This window comes from Medicago sativa, chromosome 2, assembly GCF_051527215.1.
Source record: "Medicago sativa cultivar Bolivia chromosome 2, Bolivia_mono, whole genome shotgun sequence".
Classification (NCBI taxonomy): domain Eukaryota; kingdom Viridiplantae; phylum Streptophyta; class Magnoliopsida; order Fabales; family Fabaceae; genus Medicago; species Medicago sativa.
The window spans coordinates 32,898,598-32,911,557 of record NC_140750.1 but is presented as its reverse complement, the minus strand read 5'-3'; the positions used below and the strand labels follow the sequence as shown (position 1 = coordinate 32,911,557).

At 32.6% G+C, this 12,960-nt stretch overlaps 1 protein-coding gene and 1 pseudogene across 1 annotated transcript; one reads left to right on the top strand and one right to left on the bottom strand.

Moving 5' to 3' along the window:
* Positions 1-3,281, top strand: part of LOC146946344 (uncharacterized) — an 83,020-nt pseudogene extending 79,739 nt beyond the window's left edge.
* Positions 3,282-3,623: 342 nt separating this feature from the next.
* LOC146946343 (protein neprosin-like) lies at positions 3,624-7,189 on the bottom strand. The gene is made up of 7 exons (XM_085748891.1): positions 7,031-7,189; positions 6,861-6,947; positions 6,433-6,621; positions 5,173-5,334; positions 4,984-5,037; positions 4,386-4,541; positions 3,624-4,052 (listed from the first exon to the last, which is right to left on the bottom strand). Exons 1-7 carry the CDS (start codon positions 7,145-7,147, stop codon positions 3,666-3,668), a joined length of 1,152 nt encoding a protein of 383 aa, XP_085605017.1. The 5' UTR covers positions 7,148-7,189; the 3' UTR covers positions 3,624-3,665.
* Positions 7,190-12,960: the final 5,771 nt, after the last annotated feature.

Genomic DNA, 12,960 nt, shown 5'->3' with positions numbered 1-12,960 from the left:
ACAACACTGCATCTAAGACACAACATAACTCGAGAACTAGAAATTTTGCATCTGTTCAGAAAATCAATCAGATCTTCCTCAACTTTAGGAAACACCACATTTACCTTCTCTGCATATTGGTCTTCCGTAACCATTGCATCAACACAGTCATGGCCTTCAATAGCCATTCCAACATCAACCCTTGGGCTTTCAGTAGCCAATACAGGTTCGATCTCAGATATTTCTACCATATTCACATCTGCTATATCAACATACATGGAATCTTCTTTTTTCAAAGGATTGACATCAACTTGTATTGGCTGCTTTGATTTGTCTCCAAACTTTAGCATGCCTTCATCAAGTGCTTTCTGCACTGAGCCCCTGAAAATTACACGAGATATGTTATCGCCTAAAAAACCATGAAATTAACAAAATCCTCTCTTTTTCCTTTGTTCTAGTGGAGACATTTTCAGGCCTTTAGTCAGAAACTAAAAGATCGAAGATTTCATCGCATTTGGTAACATCAAATGTATATGTTTTAGATGCATATTTATCATTTTCAGTTTCCTCATAATTTTTGCCCTCAGATGGCTTTAATACTTCGCATGTATAGGGAGGTCCTGATTTTAATTCAGCGACGTTAATTTCGCTTTCTTCAACAGTACTTCATTCAAAGTCGAAGTCTTGGTCGTTGTCGTTAGTGTCGACATATGCAACCTTTTCTTTTTTACCGAACGTACTTGTCCTTGCTTTTTCAGCTTTAAGTCTTTCGACTTGTTAGAGTCTATCAGCTAATTGTGCCATATCTCTTAGATATTGTCTATCTAGTTTCTTTCGAACGAAATAGTCCAGGCCACCAGCAGCCATCTCGACCAATTCTTGTTCAGGCACTTGGGTAAAGCATCTAGCCTTGAGGAGTCTTAACCTATTCAAATAATCATCTACAGGCTCTCACATTTTGCGTCGAACACTGGCCAATTCATTAAGACTAATCTTAGATTGGCCCATGTAAAATTGTTCATGGAAAGCCTTTTCTAATTGACTCCAAGTGAAAGTGGAACATGGAGGTAATGTTGTAAACCAAGTGAATGCATTTTTTTGTTAAAGAACTTGGAAAATACTTCATTCTCAAATTCTCATTATTTGTTATATCACATGCCTCTGTTAAATAAGGAGTGATATGTTCGACAATGGATTCGTTAGTTTCTCCATGGTGGATTTAAGGACTTTCCATCCCATAGGTAACTCTTCCATTAACACATATTCAGACAATGCCGACAAATACTCAGGCCTCTATAAAACCATATTAAAACCATTTTGGGTCAAAAGTGTTTCAAACATGTTAGCTATATTATTTTGTCCTTCCAGGTTATTGTGTTGGGCTCGCCTAACTATATGATCAACGTCTTGATTCCTTTGAACCAAAATTGGGACTCTTTCATGTACCCTTGGTACTTGTGGTTCGACCACATGTTGTTGTAATGGGTTTGCAGGAATCCCATTATTAGGTTTATCTATGTATACTGCGATAGGCCTAGGATTTTGGTTTTGGGGCATTGGCGTTGTTGCGGTGATTTTTGGATATCAAACTATTAGATTAGTCTTGAATCTCAATTTTGACTCACCACCGATCTTTTTTTGAAGAAGCTAAAATGGATTAAATTAATGAAAACCTGGAGATTTCAGCACAAGGAGTGCCAAAGCCCCAGCTAAAAGAGTCACAGATCTTTTATTTTATTCCAAGGAAACGGGGAAAAGAAAGAATAACCCTATAAGAGATTAAAGGTTCGGGGGTTGGTTACGTTAAGGGAAGGTGTTAGCACCCTAAACGTCTATGGTATTCCATAGGAACCTCTTGTTTTTGATTATCTTGTGATAAGTTATTGCTTGTTTGTAAATAAATGCCTAAAGAAATCTAAGTGTAAGAGAAATAGAGAAATGAGCATATTTTTGTTATTTTTTATTGATTTGGAAAGACATAGTATTTTGCCTACATACCCATGACGGATCAAAATCATGTAGTTCGGGTTAAAAAGCTGAGTAATTGATTAAGTTGATTTTAAAGTTTGAAAAAAAAGTTTTAAGACGATAACAGGCCGAGAAGGCATAGAAGAATAAAATATGAGATTGATTGATTTTAATTTGAAAAGAAACCAAGTCTAAGTATGGTTAAGACATATTAAAATTTAATTGTGGAAAAAAAAAGAAAGAAGAATCACTTGGGTTGAAGTCCAAGGTTTGTTAAGAAAATATTTTTGAGTTTTCGCATATTTGAATGTTTTTGGAAATTTGATTATTTCTAACTAAAAGTGAGCTAAATAAAATATACAAGTCTAGGCATAGCGTAATAAAATAAAGCGCGTATGAAATTACAAAGGATATTGGATCCAAAGTAAAAATCCCATTTCCTTGGAATTAACCTAAAATTATTAGTTGTTTGATTTTAAGGTCCTTAACTGTCCTTGATTAATCCCTAATTTGTCCCTAATTGATTTTGGTCTTGGTTTAGGTCATGACATAAAGCGGAATAACTAAATGTGTGGGTGTCGGTGCATATTCTCATTTATATGTACTTACATAATTCCTAGATACATTCTAAGGTCTCAAAAGTATAAATGACAAGAAAATAAAATGCATAAATATACTTACATTATTCCTAAGTACATTCTAATGCATCTTTGTTCTTGATAATGTTAAGGGATCTACTGGCATGCAAGCCTTCAAGGTTGCTAGACTCTTTGGCATACCTATGAAGGCTAGAAAGATCTCTCCATCCAGGATGTCTCTTGGATATTTCCTCTAGCTAGTTGCACTAAAGTTAACTGTGATGGCTCATCATTTGGCAATCCTCTTTGTGGTTCCAATGGTGTTGTCTTTAGAGCTTCTTCATCTTTCTTTATAGGAGCTTTGGCTCAGAATATTGACATTGAATCTTCTTTAGAAGCTGAATTTGGTGCTTGTTTGCCAAGCAAAAAGCTGATGATCTGGACCTTAGAGATATTTAGATTGAAACTGATTCACTTAGTGTTGTGAAAGCTTTCAGCAAGCAAGAAGGTGTTCCTTGGAGGATGAATACAAGATGGCACAATTGTATGCACTTTTGTAGGCAAATTAGATGTATTTTCACTCATGTACTTAGAGAGGGGAACATGGTGGTTGATACTTTGGCCAGGAATGGTCAAGGTCTTGCCCCTTGCTCCTCTCAATGGTGGGAGTACCCTCCATCTTTTATTTCAACCTTTCTTGTTAGGGATTCTATAGGGTTACCTTTTACTAGGGTTTCTATGGACTACTTGTTGTAAGAGTTTTAGTCAACTTCTGGTTTCTTTTAATCCATTTCTAGCTTTATCAACAAAAAAAAGTGTAGTAGTTAGTTTGCAATTTCATAATCTTCGTGGAGATGAACTTATAAATTTTATTACTTGACGAAGAGTTAATACAGTTGCTAAATTTAACAATCAATAATCGATTAAAAAAACTAATTTAAATCAATTAGTTTTCAAGAAAAGAAAATTTGTCAAATTTTATGATTTTGTATACCTTTTTGAAATGTGGTTTTGTTAATTATAAGCATAAAGTTTTACTTTTCAACAAATTTTATGTTAATTATGTTGTTTTGGGCCAAGGGTATAACAATATATATCAAGGACGAATCATAGTTTTATTAAATATAGTTGTCAATACAATCATATACCACAATTTCGTCCACCTGGCCCACCATAAAGAAAAGCTTGCCTATAAAGACGTCCTTCAAAACCATTGTATATCAAGTCATAACAATCTGAATTAGTATCTCTATATGGCTTCATGTTTTCAGGTTTTACTTCAACTTCATTATATTGTGAATCAATAATCTTAAGTGTTCCCATAAAACCCGAGTTTTCAAATTTTTCTTTAGGCAATCTTCCACTACCCATTGGGGGACTATCCGTATTAGGTGGAGCATAAGTTTGACCTCCAAATCGAATCTTTGATGCTCCCATACTTAAGTGATTGAATAACTCTTTTGGCCAATATCCAACTTGTATTGATTCATGATCCATAAGTAACCACCAATGACCTGTAGATCGATCCTACATATATTTAAAAAGGTAAGAGAAATACTAGGAGAAGATATTAACCAATCATATTAAGACTAATTAAAAAAACAAAAACATTCACTCATAATGATTTCTTCATAAAGAGTTATAAATGATTAAGATTCTATATTTAATTATCATTCTTTTCAATTACTTAAATTATCCTTTTTTTTAAAATATTAAAGTAATTACTTAATACAAGTTTTAAATATAATATTGTCAAACAAAAATAATTTTATAAACACTTTAAATTTGATGTAATAGTTTGCAAAAATATATAATAATGTATAATATATTTGTATGTATTTACAATAATTACAAATTTACCTGTTTGATTTTGAGGAAAAAAGCAAACTTTTCAGTTGATCCAATTGAATTAGTGGGTGACATGACAATTCCAAGAGAGTAATCTTTGTTACTATTGACTTGCACAAAACCCGGACAATTATCATTGTAACATCCAGTTTGTTTAAAACCATCTGCCTGCATGTTTATATCAAATTGAGCTTGAGCACAATAACAATATGTATTTATTTTTTGTTTCCATCACATTAGACCATCCACAGTGATGTTTAAATTGGTCCTATATATACACATCATCAATTTTAGCATTTACTAATATTAATACTGAACGGATGTCCAATCTCTCCAATCTAACACTTTCGAAAAAATGACAAAACTAGTTCCACCAATAACTTTAAATCATGAAATTTCAACAAAAATTATTTATTTTAATACAATTTATTTAGGGGGCATAAAGAAAGGAAGATAGAGGGGGTGCTCCCGTAACCACTCTTATGTACAAGCACCATATTTATTTGGTCTATAATAGGGGTTCCTATTTAATATGGTTTTAAATAGGTGAAGCACTCACCACTGTAGATGGTCTTATATATTATTAAATGCGTTAAATTTATATTCTTACCGTCCATCGACTAGTTAGCCGTAGTTGGTTGTCTTGATATAAGGATGGAAAAACCTTTTACATAAAAAAGAGGATGTGTGAGTAGTATATTATAAAAGAATGACTATGTTTTTTCTATCATTATCTCTCGAAATGAATGCAATGTCATGAGAGAAAAATATCGAGAAAACGTAATAAAAATTAACTAACCCCAACTCCAACTTTTATGCTATTTAGTTGTGTTCCCGATCCACTTTCAATCCAAATGTAAGACATGCTGTATTGCTTTGCTTGAACTGATAGATCATACCCAGTTATGCCCGCGTATGCTCCATGAAATATTGTATTCTGGGTTGTATCAAGGGCAACAGTCTAGAGAATACAAAAACATACAATATTTCATATTTTATACACTTTTAAAATGTTAAAGTGATTTGTCACACAAACTATGTCTTAAATATAAAATTTCATATTTTTTTACCTATCTTGCACATACACCTAGCGACCTTTCTCTCTTGTAATCGTAGTTCTTTCTTCCTCGTCCATAAAAAAGTAGGGATGGGAAAACGGGTTAGGTCGTATATGTTGACCCGTTTGACCTAACGTTTAAGCGTTATAATTTTGCACCTCACCTAATAGTTAACTTTCCTTACTAAACCCCCACTAAAATAATATGGTGGTGATAGGGCGGTCTGGCTCATCCGATTTAAATAATATAGTAAAAATATCTTCTTTTCACTCATTTTTTTTTATAAATTACGAGCCATTTTTCAATTTTCTTGTATGTTTGAAATACAAAGTGGAGAGAGAAAATTCATTTAATTTAATCACTTTAGTGAACCCATTACATTTTTATTTCAACTGTTTTTTTAGAGCTATTTTAGATGTCTTGTTGACTTGTTCTAGATTTTTTATGATAAACTATGGATGTTTGAATGATCATTTATTTTTTTATTTTTTTGTTGGTCTCGTGAGTTCTATACTTTAGCTTCATTAAATTGTATTTATTTCTATTATTGTTTTCACACTTTTCACATAGTTTTTTGTGAATTTTTTAATTAATATTTTTAACAAAGATTTTACGGAAAAACACACTAACCCTCTGGCTCACCATAAAAAGGGGCGGGGATGAGGTTTTAAACCATATACCGCTAGTTGGTTTGCCCCATTTTTCACCGTTTAGTAGCAAGGTGGATTGGCTTGATTTGTTATTCCTACCAATATGTGTTGGTTTTGTGCCATTTTTGGATCCATAATCACCCATTTTGCGTCACTTTTTCTCTTCTTTTATTTCAATAAGTGGTTTTTAAATATATCTTTCTTTTTGTGATTCCGTCGTCAGAATGCGACCTTGTTTTGTGTTCTGTCTTGGTGCGGCATTATTTTAGTCGGTCCTTTTTTCCTAATATTGATAAATACATAATGTTTAATATTCCATGTAAAATGTATTGATTAAAAATATCCACTTACATGATAGCCAGGGTTACTTTTAGAATGCCTTTGAAAATCATCAATTTGTAATTTTGAAGATGAATTAGTAATAATCTGATGTCTTCTTCTTCTGTTGTAGATAGGCACTTTTCCCAATGGACAATCATCTGTTGTTTTACCATAAGATGGTCTACTTCGCACAACGTTCTTTGCAAAAGTTGGGAGAAGCTACATATGTTGCAATGAAGAGGAAATAAAATAAAATTAATTAAAATGAATTATAATTGAAGTTGAAATTCTTTACAAACAAATAATGTAATTTTTAATGAAAATTTTAGGTTACAAATCTTAAATTATATGTTAGTTACCATTATATATCATTCTCTTCATTTTCGTGAAATAACAACTAGTTTTCACAACGCAATAAAGTAAGATAATTAATATTATAAATTGTTTAACTATTATACCTGAATTTTGTGCTTTTTTAGTAAAGGGTGTTGTAGAGCAGGTTGCTTGTAGATATCAACACAATCAAATTTATCGGCCATAAAATCCTGAATTCATTAACCAAAATTACAATCAACTACATCATGTATAAATCAAACTAAAAACTGACGATGAGTAATAAAAAAAATACCTTGATGCTATATGATAGAGTAAAATTATTTGTTTCATCTGGTAAAATTTTGCTTCTTGCCTCAACTTTGCAACATGTTATGCACAAACTCAGAACGAGAAAGATAATTAAATCCATGAAATTTTAAATGTTACTTTCAAGGACATGTAATACTTTTTTTAAGGAAATTCAATACTTGAACATGTATATATACTACAAAGTGAAAGATGTTACTTTCAAGGATATGACCCACTTCTTAACTTTTGTTGTAGACGTGGTTATTGCATTTAAGACAATTAATACATTGACAGAGGTTGAGTGTTATATAATTCATAAAATTTAAAGGAGACAAAAGCCTACGTTCAGTTTTGTAAAATAACTCGGGAAGGAAAAAAATATTACTCCCTCCGTTTCAAAATGAATGCCGCTTTTATAAAAAAAATATTGTTTCGAAATGACTGTCACTTAGTTTTCAATGTACTACTAATTATTTCTTACTAATTGTACTCTCCAATTAATATTATGGGCATTATTTCCAAAACATTGTTTTAACTTAATTTAGTAAAATAGTTATTTCATTTCTTCTATTGATGCATTTACGTTCATTTTGAAACAGATGGAGTATTATAAACAAGGACAATTAAATTCATTTTTGAATGATAAATGAAACATACAAAAAACAATTTAATGCATTTAAGACAATTAAATTCATTGATAGATGTTGACTATTGTTTCAGAGTCATGATAATTAATAAGAGAGAAAAAGTCTAGGTTTTGAATGACAAATGAAAAAGACAAAAAAATATTTTAATACATTTAAAACAATTAAATCCATTGATAAAGGTCAACCGTTATAGAATTGATAGGAACAAAATATTTTAACCCAAAAGTGTTAAAAAATACAGTATAATGCAAAACCAATGTGTTAACCCGTGTCAAGTACGAATAACATCATAATGTTTGTTAATCTCTAAAAATACTTTATTTTATTTTACTTTTTTAGTTATCGAAAAAAAAAATTGTCTTGTGTTTTTTCATATTTGTCCATATTTTTTCATGAAGCAATGACAAATATTCCTTCCATTTTTTTTTTGTTTATTAGTTATGATTATATGTCTTGTGTTTTTAAGTATCAATGAAAAATATATTTCCACTACTTTTTATATTTATCAATGAATTTTTTTCTAATTTTTAATATATAAATACAAATATTTGTCCCTATTTTTTATATATAAAAACAAATACTGAATTCCCGTAAGGGAAAACACAAGAACATGGTCGCTGTTCTGTGCAATTCCCGCCACGGTGACAGATGGCGTGCCCTGCAAGATTGCCAGAAACAACAAACCCCGTTTTTGTTGTTTCGGGCATTTGAGGGCCGATCCGAGATTTCTTAAATGCTTATTTCAACATGTTTAACTACTGTTTTCACTCTTTAATCTACTGGAACATCTTATGGATTGGATTGGACTTGATTTTGTGATTTGAACTAAGCTTTTGAAAAATGTCCAAACGCGTCGATTTTTCTGAAACTCGTATTTCTCAAATAAAAAGGGTAGGGATAAGATTGTATACTTATTATATGATTTCTAAAAATGGTTGTGCTTTTTCAATGAGTTTTAACTTGTTTTACTTTGAAAATGGAATTTATTGGAAAAATGTTAAAGAGAGACGGACTTTGTGTTTTTCTATGATTCCTTTGTAATTAGCCGGTGAAACGCACATGTATACTCTACTGCACTCATATGTGGTCTAGGTGTATACATAGTTGAGGCATTGGATCGTGTTTGCTTGGCCTTGATTTATTTGTCTCAATTATTTTTTTAAAGTTGTAAAATGAAAGACGAACTTTGTCGAAAATAATCTTTAAGACCAAATACTTGGCAAATCTTTTGTGTATAGCTTTGTATGATTACATAAAGACGTATCAATGATTGTAAGGTGTTGAAAGTGATATCTATCTTAGTATGGAGTATTTCCTCCTTATTTGAATGATAAGAATTAGTATGATGTTGTCGAATTATATGATGAAGTCGATGTTGGTGAATACATATATATTGATTAATTGTGATATTGATGGTGAATACATATATGTTAATTGATTGTGATATTTTCGATGAATGCATATATGTTAAGTGATGGTGACTTTGTTAGTCATTGCATATATGCTAAGTAAATGGTGATGATGAGGTGAATTGTTTGTGTGAACATATGCATTGTTGTTGAGTCATATGTTCATGCATACATGACTGATGATGACAGATTTTATATCCAAAATGTAAGACATGTGTGAAATCTTACATACAATGTTTTTGTTGCATCGGGGTGACGACCTTGTTGGTGATGGTACCACATGCATTTAGGAATCATGTATAGGCGCATTGTCCACCCTTGTATGAGTCTTATTGGCATATGTCTTTGGTGAATGAATGTAATTGGTGAATTACATGTTGGTGAATTGTTTGTGTGAACATATGCATTGTTGTTGAGTCATGTTCATGCATACATGACTGATGGTGACGGATGTTTATATCCAAAATGTAAGACGGGCGTGATATTTGACATATGATGCTTTCGTTGCATCATAAGATGACGACCTTGAGGTGATTTGGTACCACATCCATATATGCGTCGTGAATAGGCGCATAGCATAATTGGCATGAGTCTTAATTGTTTATATGTGGATGATGATTATTTGATGATAAGTGTGATTGATGAATACATACTTGTGACATTTGAATGGTTGATGAATTGTGTCATAATTGAATATGTGACTTGGTGAATTTTTGCATTGGTGAAATTTGTTGAATGTTGTGATTTATGTGGGTTGGTGTATATGTACATTGGTGAATCTATTTGATGATAATTATTTTGATAATAGTAATGAGGAGAGAATTGTATATGTATATATATGATTTGGTGATTCCTTTGATAATGATGATTGCTTGCTTATAGCTTTGAATTGATGAATTGTACTTGTTGAGTTAAATATGCTAAATGAGGAATAAGGTGAGTAATCCTTTCTTTGATTGATGTTGATAAATGATGAGCTTACGTCGATGACTTGATTAGAAATTGAATATGCTTGTTATGCTATGTTAGAATTGTGATAACATGATGTGTATGGAATGGGGGACAATATTCATGTGATGTTGGTATTCTATGAGGGGTGGTTGTGTATATAAGTTATACATGAACCCTTAAATGCTTATGCTTGTTTATGTTTCATTATGATTGATGTGAAGCTAACCCCCAATGGTCTGTGATGGACCGCCTACCTATTTGTATGAATGGGTAGACGGCGTGCAGGATTAGTTTGATTTCTTCTTGGTGAGTTGCTTGAGGATAGCGAGAGCTTCCTCTGTTTATCCGTTAGAGTCTTAGATTAGGCTCTGATTAGGTGTCAACCTTTATGATTTTTTGGATTTGTTTATGTTATGGATATTTTGCCCATATGTCGGGTTTAGAGATGTTATTTGTGGATGTATGATGATCTTATGACATGTATACTTTGATGATGTATGATTTATATCCGCTGCGACTGTTGAGGATTTTAATATGCATGTTGTTTGAATTTTTGATGTGAAAAAGTAGCATCTATTTCTTGAATATTTGTATTATTCGCGTGTATTATCGCTTTAATAGAAATAGGGCGTTACAAGTTGGTATCAGAGCCGTGATCGGTCTTGTTCGGACTAGTATTCGTTAAATTTCCTGTTGTACGCGAATGGTATTGAGTTACCTTCGGTACTTGTTGTGTTGTTTTGTTCCTTTAGGTAGGTTTGAGCGTGTAGTGGGGGGAGTAGCAGGTTGCTTCTAGTGTGTTGGTCTGGCAAGGGAAGGTATCTTGGGTTGCAGTGGCTCAGTTGGTTGTGCTTTGTGTTAAGGTTCTTATTGTTTTTGAGTTGGATCTTTTTGTGTCTTCCGTTGAAGCATTTGGATGTTGACTTTTGGTGTTAGCATTAACTGCTTAACATTTTCTAAGCTGGTAGCGGAGGTAGGTGATAAGTTCTTGACCACGGAGCAAGTAAAGAAGTCTTTGGACAGTGAAGCTTGTGTGTTTATGATGCTTGCATCGTTGAAGAAAAGTAGTGAGAAAGGAATTGGTGATTTGTCGGTAGTGCAAGAGTTTCCAAAAGTTTTTTCGGACGAAATTACCGTCGGAGAGGGAAGTTGAGTTTGTAATTGATTTGGTACCAGGACCGAGTACTATTTCGATTGTGCCGTATCAGATGTCTGCATCAGAGTTGGGTGTGTAACGCCCTCCTTTTATTTAATTATTTTTATTAAGTTAGAATCTATTTATGTGATTTATTTGTATATATAAGGTGTTAGTATTTTATTATGTAGCATTATTCTATTATTTATTAGAATATGAGAATTATTAGTGTAAGTAGAATTGGATGTTAGAATAGAAATAAGAATTAGTTATTGGGCCTAAATAGATTTAGGAAGAGTGATTGGTATTATAAATAAGGAAGCTTAGGTTAGAAAGAGTTTTTACGTTAAACCGCTTTTTGGAGAAAGAGGAGAAAAAGGGAGAAAAATCAAGAGAAGAGGAGTAGACAAGGAGAGCTGCGATTTTCATTAATTAAGGTAAGGGTGAGACTATCTTACACTAATATTAAGTCTGTAAATCATGGGATTGCATCTAACATGTTGGGGATTAGTTTTTGAGAGAGTGAAGAATTAGGGTTTTGAGTGAGATTGAGGATTAATTGATGAAAAGTTATTAGATTGATGTAGAGACTGTAAATATACCTTAGATAATCCCTATGATGATTATCAGAAGTAGTTTTGAAGTTAAAACCATGTGATTAGATGAGATGTCGGTGAGTTTAAGAATTAGGGTTTTGAGGTTGTTATAGATTGTTGATAGTATAGAAGTTTGTTAAAACTATGTATTGCTGATTTACAGTTCATAGATTAATCATATAACAATGTTCTAATCTGGATTTTGGATTTGGTTAGATGAATTCGGGATTTTCGTGTGAAATATTGATGTTAAGCGTTTTTGCAAATAAGTGACTAAGTGAGGTTTTGGAAAACGATTTTTTTGAGTGGTTTAAACTTAAATTTTTCTGTAGAATATGATAGAGCTTAGTGTTAGGAGCGCGTAGGCGAAAACGGCATCAAAAACGGATTAACGGTTTAGGTTTTACGCATGAAAACGTGAAAAGTAGAAAATCTGATGTTGTCTGTCGAACTATGAACGTGCCACGATGGAAGCCCAACGTGCCACGATTTTTCCAGAAACGAAACCATTTTTAGGCTGTCCAAACGTGCCATGATGGTACCTTAACGTGCCACGATGAAGTGTTGACTTAGACTATTTTTTGACCTATTTTTATGTCTCTAAAGGGGTCCTAAGATGTATAGTAAGGCCCAAATCAATAACCTTAAATGAGAGGGATTGTAATTAAGGGATATAGGAGTAGTTTCTTTTTCCATGATGGGATATTGATATATATGCACTATATGTATTGTTATGATGTTTATGTTGACGTGATTCATTCTTCAATGATGACATGATATATAAGATTGTCATATGCTGCCTATGTTGTTGTAGAATCTTAGTGAAGTTGTATAAGTCGGTCTAAGTTGTAATGATTTGAGAAGTTGTCCATAATAATGGAATTATAAGAGATGTTCATGAAGTTGTCTAAGTTGTAGTAAGTTGAGTCCATTGCATACTCATTCAAAGTTGGGGGCTTGATGCCCTGTAATGCTTAGTCATTCACACGATTGGTGAGGGCTTGATGCCCTGGAGCTTTTGCTCACTTTTGTTGGGGGCTTGATGCCCTGAAGAGCCTATTTACGCTCATATATGTTGGGGCTTGATTCCCTGTATTGGTACCACATGCATTTGCATTATCAAGATGTCTAAGATGATTTAAGATGATTTAAGATGTTCAAATATCAAGTTGTCAAGTTGTTAAGATGTTAGGATG